The 18,316-nt window shown below is 38.5% G+C and overlaps 1 protein-coding gene across 1 annotated transcript in view; it reads left to right on the top strand.

Annotated features, from left to right (window-relative positions):
* The first annotated feature begins 14,759 nt into the window (after positions 1 to 14,759).
* Positions 14,760 to 18,316, top strand: part of LOC122401736 (basement membrane-specific heparan sulfate proteoglycan core protein) — a 159,131-nt gene continuing 155,574 nt past the window's right edge. Inside the window, exon 1 of the mRNA XM_043404069.1 lies at positions 14,760 to 15,178. Coding sequence (XP_043260004.1) covers positions 15,101 to 15,178 — 78 coding nt within the window. The 5' untranslated portion in view covers positions 14,760 to 15,100. The remainder of the gene's footprint in view (positions 15,179 to 18,316) is intronic.

Genomic DNA, 18,316 nt, shown 5'->3' with positions numbered 1-18,316 from the left:
TCATTTTAAATAATATATATGCTTACGTAGTACGCGACATACTCATTATCATGCTGATTGCTATACCGTGCTATCGATCAACAATTTGCTTGAATGACTCTAAACCATCGAGCGTCGAATAAGTATTAACTAGCGACTGAAAGATGACATTTATGTGTATTTGAAAATGAACAGCTATCTAGTTATGTAAACATGAGGTACTTGTAACAAACAGTGTCTTAGGTTAAATTCTGCTAACGTAATTATGCCTTAAATCGATTCTGTTGTGTTTGGAAAGTTTTTACTTCCACAGATTGGAGGATTGAGAAAACTTGTTAATATATTAGGCGATTAGCGTTCGAGATAGATGTTAAGGGCGTTTTATATTTCATCAGTTCAACTGAGATTTGCGACTTTCCAGATACTGAGTTTTTTGTCACATAATTTGTCTGCATTGAAACTGAATTGTTTTCATGGAGTTCATGGATCTTATTTATTAATTATTTACTTTGAAAGTGACCGAACATTTCGTCGTTAATAAATTCGTTCCATACTTGTTTATATATAATGGTTAAACTGTGACTTTACCATATACACCAATTATGAATACTTATTTCCTATTGAAATATCTACCCTTTGTACACAAGTGTCGCTACAAAAGCGGCTATGAAACATTTTCCCCAAACTCGCGTGCTGTTGTTGTAATACTCTCTTTAATAATCCATGACTAAATAAATTTTCATTGACATATTGTACAAAAAGACAATCCACATAATTTGATTGTTTTACAATATCTATTGAATTAATTTCTTCCAAAAATATGGTACATTTCTTTCCGTTTCTGTTTCTGTTTCTGATATTCTTACTGGAAGGAGGAATTTAGAATAAGAGTAATAACCTCTTTAGATGAATTGTCTATTTTCTTTTTTATATTTTATATTTACGTTTACCAACATTACTTAAGTTTTGTATCTAAGGAATTAACTAAGTTTTGATGTTACTTGCAACATCACCAACAAGCTATAGAAAGCAATCATAGTGTTTATTATGATAGGAAATGAAATTCTTTTGTACTTTAACGGAATAAAAGCTATACGGTTAAAAGTTAAGTATCAATCGATTAATTTCATTGAAGTAATCAATCAATTAAAGAATGTAAATGAAAATTTGGTCGTCAGAAGTAAAATATGGTAAATTAGGAACGGCCCTTTCAGGCTGCGGAGAATTACAACAGATGCAGCTAACTCAGCTGCTTCGTGATTCATGGAATCTGCTATGAGAAGCAAACGCGAAAAAATAATCGAAACACTAAAAACAACGCGATTAATATTCGTACTCGCAACGCTACTGCAAACCGAAATTAATGTTTACGCGCAACACATGAAACAAAGAAATATGACAAGATATTTTCTTGGTGTCTTCGTCACTCCCACGATGTTTTCCTGAAACAAAAACTCATATCCAATAAAATATATAACTCATATGAAACAAATAAATATGAAAAAATATTTCTTCTTGGTGTCTTGATTAATCCCACGATGTTTCCCTGAAATATAAATCAGACAATAAATAAAATTGTACAAAGAAACTAACTACATCAAGCTATTTCAAACTACAATAGAGTGGCACATATGGGGATGAAGTTAGACGTTTTAAATATCGCAACACTACGGGGCAACAACGCGATAAATCAACAATCGCAACGCTAATTTATAATAGAACAAATTCCAAACGCGACTTGTAAGAATAAAAGCAACCCGCGAATGGTAATTATTCGCAACACTACCCTGAAAAGCAAACGCGAAAAATAGTAATTCGCAATCGCGTTTACTAAAAATTCGCAACGCTATTTTTAAAGCAAACGCCCGGTTCCTAGGTTTGCATAAAGACAATCACGAATCGTATTTATTCGCAGCACTAATATATCAACGCGATAAATATTTGTTCGCAACTCTACGAGCAAACGCGAACATTGTATATTATTCGCAACTCTAACTTTAATCAGGGGCTATTGGTACATGTACATAGCCATGTACTGGCCACAAAATAAACTAACTACTACTAGTACTACAATTGGGGTAGAATTTGGGCATTGAAAATATCAGAACGCTAAATAAAAAATCGCACGATTAATCAAGATCGCAACGCTAATTTATAACGTGAAAATTACAAACGCGGTTGACATCCATTATTATATATATAAAAGAGTAAAAAAGCAACGCGAATCGTGATTGTTCGCAACACTACCCTGAAAAGCAAACGCAAAAAATAGTATTTCGCAACTCTACGAGCAATCACGTTTATCAAAAATTCGCAACGCTATTTTTAAGCAAACATTCGGTACCTAAGTTTGCAAAAAACCAATCGCGTATGATGTCAAGGCGCAACACTACCCTGAAAAGGAAACGCGAAAAACAGTGATTCGCAACTCTACAAGCAAACGCGATTATTGCATATTCGCAACTCTATGTATATCATAACTGCGAGTTATGGGGAGGGATGGCTGGCATGTATGGTGCAATCATGTACCATCAGGTACATGCATACGTGAGCCAGCCAGAAAAATAAACTAACTACAACTACAGACGAGTTAAGTGACAAAGTAGTAACAGGAATGACTTTCCATTCTCATCCGAGGATGAAGATGAAAAGCCATTTGTTGCAGCCCACTCTTGAGACAGTTTGTCAGGGCCTCTTCGGCTCATTGAGAGCCTTTTCTTTCTTCGGCGGTCCTGCCGATGCCTGAAACTTACGAAAGACCGGGCTCGAGATTTTGTGCAATACGTAGTCTTCCAACAATATACGAATTGTTGCAAGAGCATACGTGGTGAATCTCGAGCGGGACGAACATTTCGAAAAGGACCTAATCCCGACCGCGAGCGCGAGAGAGCGACTTTAAGAGTCGCGCGATTCGAGGAGTCGAAAATAAAGCCGAAACAAACAGCACAAGTACACCGTTTGAATCAGCAAAATTTCTACTCTCGAAATCGTAACTACAGGAACAGAACTGCCACGCGAAAACGCGCCTACCCGAATTACTAATGTGGACAGTCCTGCCCTGACCCTACCTACTTAGATTAAGCACACACACACCAGAGAGAAAGTTACCTACCTACCTAACCCTATATTTAAAAAATTGCAAAACTCAGTCTCTCAAACAAACACTCCACGGTTCTCATTCTCTATGTCCGGGCGCGACCGAAACTAGAGAGGACTCCCCGGGGTTCCTCCGACACCCGGACACAACCTCATTCATACTCTAATTGTGTACGTACCAGTTTTTGCAGTGGACTGACAAAGCTAGTGCCCATTGCGTACTTTTATTATTTATGTAAAACATTTTAATATATCTAATATAGTCTTTATTAAAATATACTCTATATATGATTATATAAGATTGAAAAGCTAATTCATTATGCATTTTACAATATTATTGACGCGTATGCAATACGAACAATTGCCAAGTAAATAATAACTATAAGTTTAATATTATTACTGTGACTGGTATGAATCTAATGTGAAAAAATTCTCTATCTGAATTGTAATAAACTTTTGAAACGATGCACTTCCACATCCTAACCACAAACACACATATGTGGACAGTACATCGTGCACGATACACTAGCATTGTCAGTCGCACGGATAAATTATTATTATAAATGTTACAAACTAAGTCATCGTGCCCCGTTGCCTTCGCTCGTGCAAATAACACTTGGGCATGTGCATGAACTTGGGCAACGAACACGGAAAAGTATCCTGAAAATCCTGACTAGAACAACTGATTATTAATAATTAACTAAACGGTATCTATTCTCAATTAAAATGACTCGACTTGTTATATGTAATATATCAACAACAGAGTACGTTAATATCGAACGATATTATTATTCAAGAAAAATTTGTGACTGAAATTTAATTGTACAAAATGTAAGACTTTAATAAAGATTTCATGATAAAATAATTTACTTTGCAAATTGAAATAAATTTGTTAAATTATTATTCAAAATATTCAATTAACCTTGGTCGATTCTGTAGTCAAAGTAAATTTAAAAAAAAATAAAATTAACATGCATATTCCTTTGAGTTGAAAATCGACCAGTCGCGAAACGCCTTCTTGCACATAAAATACATCGTATGATGTATTAATTATTAAAACGAATATTTAATAATTATATTAATGATGTAAGATATTTTACTCACCATACGATTAATATAATGTTTTCACATTATATTAATTCATATTCTACTCAATTATTTAATTCATATAAAGATAATAAACATATTTCATATATTTTATCAAAATTGTGTAATAATCATATTGTGTAATATTTATTGATAACATTAAAAAACGCGAGTGCAAGAAGACCCTAGCCTGCACTAAAAAAATATAACTCATGGGTATTTTTCATACCCGCGGTCACTTAACTCGTCAAAAATACCAAATATACAACTGGTCACCCGTGTTGATTTGGATCTTTCATCCTACAACATGGTTGGGGGCCAGAGGAAACAAAATAGCATGCGACTCACCAACTGTAGAATTCAAGCACCCGAGCGACGATGTCGCCTAGTAGGAGTCATCAGCGAAGTCATCAGCGACGTTAGAAACGAAGTCAGCATCAAGGTCAGCAGCGAGATCATCGTCGAGTTTCTCTGGATCCACGAGTACGATGATGAGATGTCAGGATCGTTTAGAAGGAAAGAGTAAATGTTTTTACGAAAGGTTTCTACCGTATTTGAAAACTTGATGGCAAATTTAGATCAAACAATTTTTTTTAAGCGTACTCGGAACAAAATACAAAGGATACTTACATTTTTCGCACGTGAGCATCGCCAAATACTCTTTTTCGTATAGATACAGGTTTCCTGTCGAAACGTGTTCACAAACTCTCAAAGCATTATGGCGTCGCGTAAATAGCGTGACCGTAGTTTGGCCGCAGTTGAGAGTCTCATGTGGTTGAATTGTAATTACGAACTGCCACAGAAATAAAACACAAATTTGTTAACAGACACTTATTAATATTGGATAAATGCATCGATGGATAATGACGAAAAGAAGAGAACCGGTTAAAAATGAAAAATACGTTTGGCCGTAGTTGAGCATCCCGTGTTTGAATTGTAATTACGGGCTCTTACAGAAATAAAACACAAATTTGTTAATATGCACTTATTAATATTGTATAATTGTATCGATGGAGAATAACGAAGAGAATAGAAATGGTCAAAAATAAAAAATACGTACCTAATTAGACACGAAGCTGTCAACGCACTTCTCACACCACTTTCCAAACGAAGAATGACGAACAGGATCGGGCACGTCTCTCGCGCGAGGAGTGGGGAGTGGGATGAGGGAATCACGTAGTCCGTCTCGACTCTTGATGTGTATCTTCGAAATAAAGGTTAAACCTTATATCTCGAAGAACTGAAAATAAATAAACTTAAGACATGAAGAAAATAAAATTAACATAAAATGATATCAAACAAACAATTAATTAATGATTTATAATCTTTATACTCCTGTGACGTCACAATGAGCAGCATCCGACTTTCGATTATTCGATAGATTCAATAGTGTCTCTTAAAGATGAAATATCGATATACATAGGGAACTCATTTGATCGAAATATGTACTAATTAATATGTAAATATATTCATTTTTAATTGAAATTTTAATAAATGCTTTTCATATAAATTGAGTGAACGCAACAACAATAAACAAATAATATGTATAAAATATACAAATATATTAATTTTTCACGATGTTTTTCTTTTGCGTCATAGGACTCCCACTAAATACTGTTCCTGTCTGTTACTCGTCTGTACCTATTTCTAGTGTATTCTATAATATTCTTTAAAAATAATTTTATTCTTACCATTGTTAGCATTCCTAAGCCAAGGATATTGATGCGATACGTTTCTTATCTTTTAAAAGCTCGGTCAGGTTGTGTTTACATTCTCGGACGCCGGCCTCTCGACTTCACCTTGGAGATGGACTCATGAATTCCTGATCTGCGTGACACTAACACTGTTGTTTTGTGCGTCTATACTATGCATTGCCTGTGCCCTTAATCCCTGTGTTACGAAAAAATATCGCGTTCGGCGTCTACTTCACACTTCGTTTATGCCTGTAGTAGACTTCTTACCAAACTGCGTCAAGTTCAATGTTATCGACACCGCGTCAAAGAAGGTTGGATATCTAGTGAGAATTAAAATAAATATCATTAGAAAATTTAGTAGAAATAAAAGAAACTTTTATATGAAAAACTGATTGAAATTTAGATTGAAAGTTAATACTTACGCATTATATGGTTATAATTAATATATTTTAATTGATCTAGTTATATATGCAACCAATAACAGATCGATATTAGATGAGCCAATGACAGCTTCCCATTGTGACGTCACAGGAGTATAAAGATTATAAATCATTAATTAATTGTTTGTTTGATATCATTTTATGTTAATTTTATTTTCTTCATGTCTTAAGTTTATTTATTTTCAGTTCTTCGAGATATAAGGTTTAACCTTTATTTCGAAGATACACATCAAGAGTCGAGACGGACTACGTGATTCCCTCATCCCACTCCCCACTCCTCGCGCGAGAGACGTGCCCGATCCTGTTCGTCATTCTTCGTTTGGAAAGTGGTGTGAGAAGTGCGTTGACAGCTTCGTGTCTAATTAGGTACGTATTTTTTATTTTTGACCATTTCTATTCTCTTCGTTATTCTCCATCGATACAATTATACAATATTAATAAGTGCATATTAACAAATTTGTGTTTTATTTCTGTAAGAGCCCGTAATTACAATTCAAACACGGGATGCTCAACTACGGCCAAACGTATTTTTCATTTTTAACCGGTTCTCTTCTTTTCGTCATTATCCATCGATGCATTTATCCAATATTAATAAGTGTCTGTTAACAAATTTGTGTTTTATTTCTGTGGCAGTTCGTAATTACAATTCAACCACATGAGACTCTCAACTGCGGCCAAACTACGGTCACGCTATTTACGCGACGCCATAATGCTTTGAGAGTTTGTGAACACGTTTCGACAGGAAACCTGTATCTATACGAAAAAGAGTATTTGGCGATGCTCACGTGCGAAAAATGTAAGTATCCTTTGTATTTTGTTCCGAGTACGCTTAAAAAAAATTGTTTGATCTAAATTTGCCATCAAGTTTTCAAATACGGTAGAAACCTTTCGTAAAAACATTTACTCTTTCCTTCTAAACGATCCTGACATCTCATCATCGTACTCGTGGATCCAGAGAAACTCGACGATGATCTCGCTGCTGACCTTGATGCTGACTTCGTTTCTAACGTCGCTGATGACTTCGCTGATGACTCCTACTAGGCGACATCGTCGCTCGGGTGCTTGAATTCTACAGTTGGTGAGTCGCATGCTATTTTGTTTCCTCTGGCCCCCAACCATGTTGTAGGATGAAAGATCCAAATCAACACGGGTGACCAGTTGTATATTTGGTATTTTTGACGAGTTAAGTGACCGCGGGTATGAAAAATACCCATGAGTTATATTTTTTTAGTGCAGGCTAGGGTCTTCTTGCACTCGCGTTTTTTAATGTTATCAATAAATATTACACAATATGATTATTACACAATTTTGATAAAATATATGAAATATGTTTATTATCTTTATATGAATTAAATAATTGAGTAGAATATGAATTAATATAATGTGAAAACATTATATTAATCGTATGGTGAGTAAAATATCTTACATCATTAATATAATTATTAAATATTCGTTTTAATAATTAATACATCATACGATGTATTTTATGTGCAAGAAGGCGTTTCGCGACTGGTCGATTTTCAACTCAAAGGAATATGCATGTTAATTTTATTTTTTTTTAAATTTACTTTGACTACAGAATCGACCAAGGTTAATTGAATATTTTGAATAATAATTTAACAAATTTATTTCAATTTGCAAAGTAAATTATTTTATCATGAAATCTTTATTAAAGTCTTACATTTTGTACAATTAAATTTCAGTCACAAATTTTTCTTGAATAATAATATCGTTCGATATTAACGTACTCTGTTGTTGATATATTACATATAACAAGTCGAGTCATTTTAATTGAGAATAGATACCGTTTAGTTAATTATTAATAATCAGTTGTTCTAGTCAGGATTTTCAGGATACTTTTCCGTGTTCGTTGCCCAAGTTCATGCACATGCCCAAGTGTTATTTGCACGAGCGAAGGCAACGGGGCACGATGACTTAGTTTGTAACATTTATAATAATAATTTATCCGTGCGACTGACAATGCTAGTGTATCGTGCACGATGTACTGTCCACATATGTGTGTTTGTGGTTAGGATGTGGAAGTGCATCGTTTCAAAAGTTTATTACAATTCAGATAGAGAATTTTTTCACATTAGATTCATACCAGTCACAGTAATAATATTAAACTTATAGTTATTATTTACTTGGCAATTGTTCGTATTGCATACGCGTCAATAATATTGTAAAATGCATAATGAATTAGCTTTTCAATCTTATATAATCATATATAGAGTATATTTTAATAAAGACTATATTAGATATATTAAAATGTTTTACATAAATAATAAAAGTACGCAATGGGCACTAGCTTTGTCAGTCCACTGCAAAAACTGGTACGTACACAATTAGAGTATGAATGAGGTTGTGTCCGGGTGTCGGAGGAACCCCGGGGAGTCCTCTCTAGTTTCGGTCGCGCCCGGACATAGAGAATGAGAACCGTGGAGTGTTTGTTTGAGAGACTGAGTTTTGCAATTTTTTAAATATAGGGTTAGGTAGGTAGGTAACTTTCTCTCTGGTGTGTGTGTGCTTAATCTAAGTAGGTAGGGTCAGGGCAGGACTGTCCACATTAGTAATTCGGGTAGGCGCGTTTTCGCGTGGCAGTTCTGTTCCTGTAGTTACGATTTCGAGAGTAGAAATTTTGCTGATTCAAACGGTGTACTTGTGCTGTTTGTTTCGGCTTTATTTTCGACTCCTCGAATCGCGCGACTCTTAAAGTCGCTCTCTCGCGCTCGCGGTCGGGATTAGGTCCTTTTCGAAATGTTCGTCCCGCTCGAGATTCACCACGTATGCTCTTGCAACAATTCGTATATTGTTGGAAGACTACGTATTGCACAAAATCTCGAGCCCGGTCTTTCGTAAGTTTCAGGCATCGGCAGGACCGCCGAAGAAAGAAAAGGCTCTCAATGAGCCGAAGAGGCCCTGACAAACTGTCTCAAGAGTGGGCTGCAACAAATGGCTTTTCATCTTCATCCTCGGATGAGAATGGAAAGTCATTCCTGTTACTACTTTGTCACTTAACTCGTCTGTAGTTGTAGTTAGTTTATTTTTCTGGCTGGCTCACGTATGCATGTACCTGATGGTACATGATTGCACCATACATGCCAGCCATCCCTCCCCATAACTCGCAGTTATGATATACATAGAGTTGCGAATATGCAATAATCGCGTTTGCTTGTAGAGTTGCGAATCACTGTTTTTCGCGTTTCCTTTTCAGGGTAGTGTTGCGCCTTGACATCATACGCGATTGGTTTTTTGCAAACTTAGGTATCGAATGTTTGCTTAAAAATAGCGTTGCGAATTTTTGATAAACGTGATTGCTCGTAGAGTTGCGAAATACTATTTTTTGCGTTTGCTTTTCAGGGTAGTGTTGCGAACAATCACGATTCGCGTTGCTTTTTTACTCTTTTATATATATAATAATGGATGTCAACCGCGTTTGTAATTTTCACGTTATAAATTAGCGTTGCGATCTTGATTAATCGTGCGATTTTTTATTTAGCGTTCTGATATTTTCAATGCCCAAATTCTACCCCAATTGTAGTACTAGTAGTAGTTAGTTTATTTTGTGGCCAGTACATGTCTATGTACATGTACCAATAGCCCCTGATTAAAGTTAGAGTTGCGAATAATATACAATGTTCGCGTTTGCTCGTAGAGTTGCGAACAAATATTTACCGCGTTGATATATTAGTGCTGCGAATAAATACGATTCGTGATTGTCTTTATGCAAACCTAGGAACCGGGCGTTTACTTTAAAAATAGCGTTGCGAATTTTTAGTAAACGCGATTGCGAATTACTATTTTTCGCGTTTGCTTTTCAGGGTAGTGTTGCGAATAATTACCATTCGCGGGTTGCTTTTATTCTTACAAGTCGCGTTTGGAATTTGTTCTATTATAAATTAGCGTTGCGATTGTTGATTTATCGCGTTGTTGCCCCGTAGTGTTGCGATATTTAAAACGTCTAACTTCATCCCCATATGTGCCACTCTATTGTAGTTTGAAGTAGCTTGATGTAGTTAGTTTCTTTGTACAATTTTATTTATTGTCTGATTTATGTTTCAGGGAAACATCGTGGGATTAATCAAGACACCAAGAAGAAATATTTTTTCATATTTATTTGTTTTATATGAGTTATATATTTTATTGGTTATGAGTTTTTGTTTCAGGAAAACATCGTGGGAGTGACGAAGACACCAAGAAGAAAATATCTTGTCGTATTTCTTTGTTTCATGTCGGTTATATTTATTGTATATGAGTGTATGTTTTAGAAAAACATCGTGGGATTGATGAAGACACCAAGAAGAAAATATTTCCTCATATTTCGTCATGTTTCTACAGATTGCGTTAGAATATAAGTACAAATGTATATAGATTATAAGATAAAAAAGCGTTCTCCTGCCGTTTATTAAATATTACCGAAACGTGTGCGTAAATTTAAGTGGGAATGATTAATATTAAGATACATATTAGTATTCTAATATGCAAGGTCCATACGTGCAGTTGCACATTTCTAGTTGGATCTTCAGGATCCTTTCTTCGTTTTGTACGAGTGTCTTGTTAGGCACTGTCATAATGCAAGTATTTATTTAAGAAGGAACAATTAATAATAAAGTACATATTGATAATTTAGTAATCAGGATTCATACGTGCAGTTGTACATTCCAATTTCGTTTCTAGAAAACATGTGTGTCATCTCACATGTATTGACATTTTGTTAGGTTCTTCATCTCTTGATTGGGCAGTTCTTTTAAGAACTCTCCTTTTCTAGCTCGTTTCTAACTTTTCGATAACTTCTCCCTTAGATAGGTATTCGAATTTCTCGCCAAAGGAAGAGTGGTTGGGGCGAGGCTAGGGTGGGTCTCCAGTCGCAGCAACCTCCACGTGGTGAGACCTGGATAATACTATTTAGCGTTTAATTAATAATCGTATCACGCTTACCTGGGTAACGTAATTATTAATTAAAAACTAAATAATATTAGCAAATTGGCTGCGATCCGCTTTGCATAGATCATCATAAATATAGAACTTCTTCACTAGGTTAGTTTTGATTCTCATTGATTTATCAAAGATTCTAGAGTATTGCCAGAGACGAGGTATACGAGTAGATCTTTCACCCAATGTATTTTTTCAGCCCATTTTGATGGGGTCTCGAAACCCCATTACCATTTTCGTGTCAGTCGCAACGTTACCAACAGATTCAGAAATGAATTTTAATCCCTTCCATAGTCAACTCACATGTATTTATGCAACACTATAGCTGTTTGCCTATCAATACTAATTCAGTGAATAGTTTCTCAACTGACCGCCATCCATGAGAAGAGGACGCTAAAATCACCTCTGAATTTTCTGGTCGGTATGGCAGTCAAAGGCCACGAAAATCTATAAGGTGTACGCACAGACGATCCGTATACCTCGTCTCTGGTTGGTGTATTACAGCTGATGGTAATGAAGATTCTGCATATTCCTCTAGTTCGTATGATAAATAAGAAATATAATCATCAAATGACTAGAAACGAATTAATTTTTAGAAACGCAGATGAGGTTTATAATAGACTTAATACCGTTTAGGGGGTTGTCATTGATGAAATATAAGCTCCAGTATAACTGTTTCTCACTAAAGTAGATAAAAGATCGTCTATGGGTCGACACTAACTGATTCTTGGCGTACAAATTCTTTTCGCTCAATTAACCGTGTAACATCGCACAGCATGACAACTGGATTAATTGAACTAACCGAATTGAATGACAGAATGCATGTTAGGGCAAGTCGTTTTCACATTGCTTCTTTCCGGTCTTCTAAATTCTTAATACCTTTTCAGGAGAATGTATGTTAAAAAATAATGTATTCGGCTATTCATAAAAATCTGTTTGCATCATTCATTGGAGTTTGTTTTTACAAATAGTTCCTTTTTGTTTTATACACGGGTTTTGAAAGTTCATGAACAAATTCTCTACTTTGCCATAAACAATATATCTTTGTTTACTCGGTGTTCTTTGGAACGCATCTACCGCGTAAAAAGTGAATTGAATGTATTGTTCTTGTCGCGAAATATCGTGGTCGGCGAAACTTCTTCAGTCGTGGTACATTTCAGGATCCTCGTCCGAGTTCCAGTTCCTTTATTCGTCGCTTTTTGAAGGGAAGTTTTGCATTTAAAAGGAACGACATTCGGCGCGTAAGAGTATGGGATAAGAGCAACAAACAGAAATCGTTATAATAAAAGTGTACTGGTTAAGCGCGTTTTCTGTTGACCTAACCGTCGAGATAAATGATTTATTTCACTATTCACGATTCATGTATATTTATAAAAAAATATCGACGACTCTGTGATCTCGGAAAATTCGTACTATATTGAATAGTTATGCAAGTGAAAAAATATATAACTAAGACAGAAAATAAAGAGTCTTGTCATGAAAGAAAAAGGAATTGAGCAGCGTCTAGATTTTAGCGAAGGGTACACGCAATCGGGGAATCCAGCTGTCAGACTATAAATCGTTGAATGGTTCGCCTTGTATTCAGAACATTTATTTGGACATTTTTCCTTGGCTGACCGGCTTCGTTTACATTCGCGATGCAGTCATCGTAAGCGAGAATTCTCCTACCCATTTTCAGCAAATCTCGACGAACAAGTTATATTCCTACAGTTCCTAAATAATGAAGCCCCCATTTTAACCAGCCATCTGTGTTTGACGACTATATTCGTCATAGAGAAATAGCAGTATTTTGTGTCTCGACGATTATAACCGTCATGCGTAAAATTAGTTACCATTTGCTTTACTAGCGAAAATTAAACCTATAGTCGTAAATTTCAATATGTTTAGAACTTTTCTAGGTCGAAACGAAATAAAACAAACAAGTGCGCGCTTCGAAAAGAGGTCACCGCATCTGACTGGTTAAAACACACTGACTCGAAGCGTCCGTTTAGTTTGAATGTTACTGACTGAGACTTTGGACAAAAAGGAAGTCGTTTTTATCGAACTTTCGAACGGGGAATACCGTAAAAACGACCGCTCCCGGTATATTCCTAATTTTGTCGAACGACAGCGGGCATTAAAAGACCCGAGTCCCGCGGCGAGGCGTCTGTTATAATTACTCTGTCTGCGCGGTTCCAGAATCTGTCTTCAAAACGGATGCGTCTTTCGTTGGTTGGAATGGTCATGAAGAAACCGCGAGCGAATACGTAGGCGCGGCGTGGTTGACTCGTTTAAAAAAGATCACCCTCGCATCTGTTGCTGAGCGCAACAGATCCTCGAGTCGGACGGAGAGGCTCTGCTAGACGGGAAAAGGAGGGAATCAGCGTCGGCGAACGCACGCTTGCACGATGCCACGCTATTTTTTTTTATCCCCTTTTTCTGCCCGGGTGACTCGTCCCTGGTGACGGCCGTTCGATTCTCTTTCTTGCGGATTTCCAAGCACTTGCATCCGACAGTATTTAACCCTTTGCACCGTCACTGGCGCCACTATGCACGACGGAACAGAATCGGCGTCAGAGAAATACGGAGGATCAACGATTCGCGACCCTTTTGATTTCTGGATGCAAATTACGGTCGAACCTTGGCAAATAGAACTACGGGGTTGTTATATTTATAAACTAATTTTCAAATTCTACGCAACATTTGCAAGTCGTGACTGCGAACCTCGCGCTATTCAATTCGTTCCGAGGCGCGCGCATCCGAAACACCCGCCAACCCCATTGTTTCCGAGTCTGATTCAGTGATTATCCCCCCTTCGCCCCGGTCCCGAATCCGCTAAAAAGGAAAAAAACCCGGGGCGTCTCACATGACATCTCGCCGGGACGCAACAATCCGATTCGTTGCTCATTAAAAAGAGAAATGAAAAAAAGAAAATACCCCGTGTAACCACTTCTCCGGTCCTCCTTGCCTCGTGCGAGCCGGCATTGTGAGGCGACTTTGACTCCCGCGATGGTGGGGGATAGAAAAAGTGCGGCCGAGCGTTCTCGAGCGAGAGCGAAACATCGTCGCGAAATACATCCGCGGGTGTGGGGGAGGGAGCAGGAGAGAGAGACGATTCCGTGGAAGAAACGGGAAAGGAGAGAGTGTCGAGAGGGAGAGAGCGGTTAGGATGAAATCGAGAAAGACGCGCCGAAGGAGTCAGTAAAAGCGTCGGAGGGGAGGGAGGAGAGTGGGCGATCGCGGGTGGGGTGGGGAGGGGGGGAGGCCGCGAGATCGCGCCATTGGAACGATACGGAGTCGTTGTTGGCCGTTGGTGCGAGAGGGATGAATCCCGTCGTGGTCGGAGGGCACGAGAGAGACCGGGCGAGGCACGCGTGCGAGAGAGGCGAACCGGGATACCTTCCTGCTGGAGAGAGCGGCGAAGCCAGAGAAAGAGGAAGTCGGGCGGCGGGAGCGCGCGAGACGGAACGACGGACCGCAAGGGAACGCGAGTGGCGGCTGAAACTGGCCGCCGGTGGAGAGGGAAAAAGCACCGGGGCTTTTGAAAAAGTTTTATCTTGCCGGCGCGCTCGGCCTTTCAGACGCTACCGAACGCCGGTGCGCTCTTGTACGGTGCCGCGTGTTCCCGGGTCTCACGCTCGAACCAGTTCCACGGAGGTTCTCGTACCGATTTTCCGCCGGTCCCCAGAGTTCGATTTCGCGCGGTCGTCGACAGTGCCCTTGAAAGGGATCGCGGAGAACCTAAATCCTGACCCGACCTCGTGATGCGTTCCCGCTGACGGGTCACCCGACGGAGAAACCGACCAAAGTGCAACGCGTACGGGATCGAAGAGTGGACAGACGGCGTGGTAAAGGGCGAAGAGGTCGCGGGAATACTCTTCGCCGGCAGACAAGATGAGGGACTTCGTCTCGCCGAAGAGTTGCTTGTTCCTCCTGCTAATAGCGGCGGCCAGCCTCGCGAATGCCTTCGAGGTGAGTTTGTTGTTCCCGTCCTGCTAAACGGCCGCGTCGACGATGATGGATTCATCGGTGTCCGCAGATTCCGCGGTAGCCTTCGCTGCTCCGGGGCATCGCCTTTATAAAACAATGAAAATCCCTGTATATCGAAGGAAACTCCTGCCCGTGCAATAACTACTATCTTTCAGTGGGGGCGAGACGAGCGTTATTGCGTTTCGTTCCAGATCCACCGGTCGTACTCGCCGGCGAAGCTTATCTAACGGATCCTGTCTTGGTCGTGACACTGTTAATTGTTTAAACAGTCCTCGATTACTCGATACTTTATTAATTAGTTTGAACAGATATGATCCGCCAGATAAGCACCCACCGATGACTCAACTAGTAGAACTAGAACGAAACGCAATGTAACTCTTTGCACGGGAACACCAATTTTTGTGCCAGCCGAAGTCACGAGTCAGCCTTATCTAGTAGATTTTAAGTTAAACACTGCGCTATTAATCACTTGGACAGTCCTCGATTATCCGATAGTTCGTTAACCCTTTTGCAGTACAGTATTTAAAAACTACTTTGTCCAATCTATGCAATTGTATTTATCGTCCTGTGCGGGTGTTTCTAAACAATTTCATATCCTATATTGTCTATATTATATTCGAGTGCAGTATTGAGTCAATCGTAGTACAAACGTGTACGACGGAAAGTAGTGCAACTTTAACTTACTTTAACACGATGAGGAAAGGAAAATATATTTTTATATAGAAATTCGTAACGCGAAGGTCTGCTTCCGAGCCAGCTGATTCGTAAAGATTCTCTCGAAGGAGATGGATGAACACTCGGTAAGAAGGTGACCGAGTATCGTGGAGAACGTTTTGGAGTCTCTCGAGGGTCCCTGAATCGTCAGAGGACCATAAGTATCGGGTCGTTGTTTGGAATCTACAGGTTCACGAATTAGTTTTTGTTCGCGTACCTCTGTTAGGATCAAGGAAGAACCAGTGGCCACGTTCTACCTAAGAAGCCGCACGCCAATTGGCACGGGCGACGAATTGAACAGATTTTTTTGGCAACTGCCAAGTGGCTCGCAAAGTTCACTCACCGAGGAACGCGATTATTCGCAGCGTGTGTATCACTGTTACGTGGACCGATAAGAATCTTTGCATTCTTTTCAGTCTGGATCCCCTTATCTCATCGAGTTAAAATTGCGATTTGTTGAATATGATACCGGATATCATAGTTTCCTTCCGATATGTCCGAATGCTTTGCAATAGATTATGCCTAGGAAAAGGAGTATGTAGTTTGTTATCTGTCCAAGAAAGCAAATACGTTTATTGACTTTCGTATGGTTAAGCAAACTCGAAAATGTTAAACATTTATAGAAAAAAACGAAGTCATCAAAATACACGAGACAGTTTATCAATGGAGAACAGTATTGGAAAAATGCTGGATTTACCGCAACATGATCTTAATTTAACTGGTCTTACTCCAACTTTATCTACTGATATTTGCCTTGCAGTTCTCTTCCAGGTGTTCTAGTTCTGTACTGAATTATTAGATACCCTAGTCTAGATCTAACATCAGACCTTGAATTATTTGCATGAATGAATGCTATCAATCCTGAATCGGTAGATACGAAAGTTAATCAGCAATCTCTAATCTAATTAATCGAATAATCTTACAAAAAATTCATATTTCCCGTAGGCTTGACGAGCTCAACTTTTATTAAAACGCTTTTCGTCTGTGCCTTTTCGGTCGTTTTCATTAAAACGCATGAAAAATCTATAATGTAAACATAGATGTATAAGAAGCAGGCAAACGTATTTTGTTCCTGTTATGTTCCTGAATGTGTTAAAATATAAACGTGGAGAATTAAATTAAATTAAACCGCGAACGAGAAGACGTATCACCAATCTACGTAATTCATTTATTAGAATTTCTTTTAACGAATTAAAATGGTACTTTTCGGATGACAACCTTCGTTTACATTTTGAATTGTACGTTTTTAAGTCACTATATGCGTGTTGTTTGTTATGTTGATCTCGCCTTTAATAAAAGTTAACGAATCAATGAATGAAAACTTTCTGGGCCAAACATGTCGCCCCCCGAAAAGGTGCTACACGAAGCAAGATCTAGCCACGTTGTTTATCAAAAGAACAATTGGTCGAGTAAAACTAGGACGAAAGTTTGTTTTACACGCCTAGCTTAGCTCATCGCGTGTCCTGCTAACACTCCACACGATCCACTCGATCCAGCGATTGAAATTCTGTCGTAATTAGGCTCTTTGCTATGAGTAAACACTCATCTAATACCGATCTGTATGTAGTGTTCTCTGTAAAGTGATCGATATCTTCGGTCAAGTTTATTAGCACATATGGATTACAATTTTTCTCAACGACTACATCTAGCATCTGTTATTACATGTGGAATCTCGTGTTTGAGTTGTCAGTGTTGGTAACTGCAATTATATCTTCTCGCCGCGAGAGTTAAGAATGGAGGAGAATGGTAAATCGTTTTTCTATATTTGCCAAGGTCCACTGACCAACAACACTTAACCGTTTTAATGGCTGAAATGCCATGCTAACGTGCATTTTGCTACCTATAGGTCGACATCTAGAGTACGCGTATAAATAAGTGGACGATGTTGAGAATACGTAGTTAAAAAGCACGGGTTTGAATGATCGATCGCGAGTAAATGTATCTTCCCCAAGTGTTTGTATCCTAATTACCGTAACATGCAAAAAACGTAATAAAATTATTACGTGAGAATTTTTTTCTATCGTCCGTATCATTTAAAATTGCATCGTCGCGTGTGAGTCAGAGAGTAATAAAAATCGTAAAGGAAACACGACCAACACCGACGTGATCAACAAGTACATGTGTCGATCGTGTCCTCCATCCCGCAACCCCGGAATTATTATTCGCAACGTCACGAAGGTTTGTTTCAATACTCGTGCGAATAATTCGCGATTATATTCTGATCACATCGAGAACTTCGCCGAAGTGGATAAGTCCGAACACCGAGACACGGGGCTCGCGTCGTCAGCTCTGCTGAAACTGCCAATCCGTCGAAATATCATCCCTCCTCGGCGTATTTTTGCGTTTCTGCGATTCCGTGTTCCCACCTGAGGATCGCTCGATCGATGGAGTTGCGTTAAATATTCA

This window comes from Colletes gigas, unplaced genomic scaffold, assembly GCF_013123115.1.
Source record: "Colletes gigas isolate AHSC1104 unplaced genomic scaffold, ASM1312311v1 Colletes_gigas_Sc00027, whole genome shotgun sequence".
Lineage (NCBI taxonomy): Eukaryota > Metazoa > Arthropoda > Insecta > Hymenoptera > Colletidae > Colletes > Colletes gigas.
Note: the sequence above shows the minus strand (reverse complement) of the source record. Positions and strands in the feature narration are given on the sequence as shown.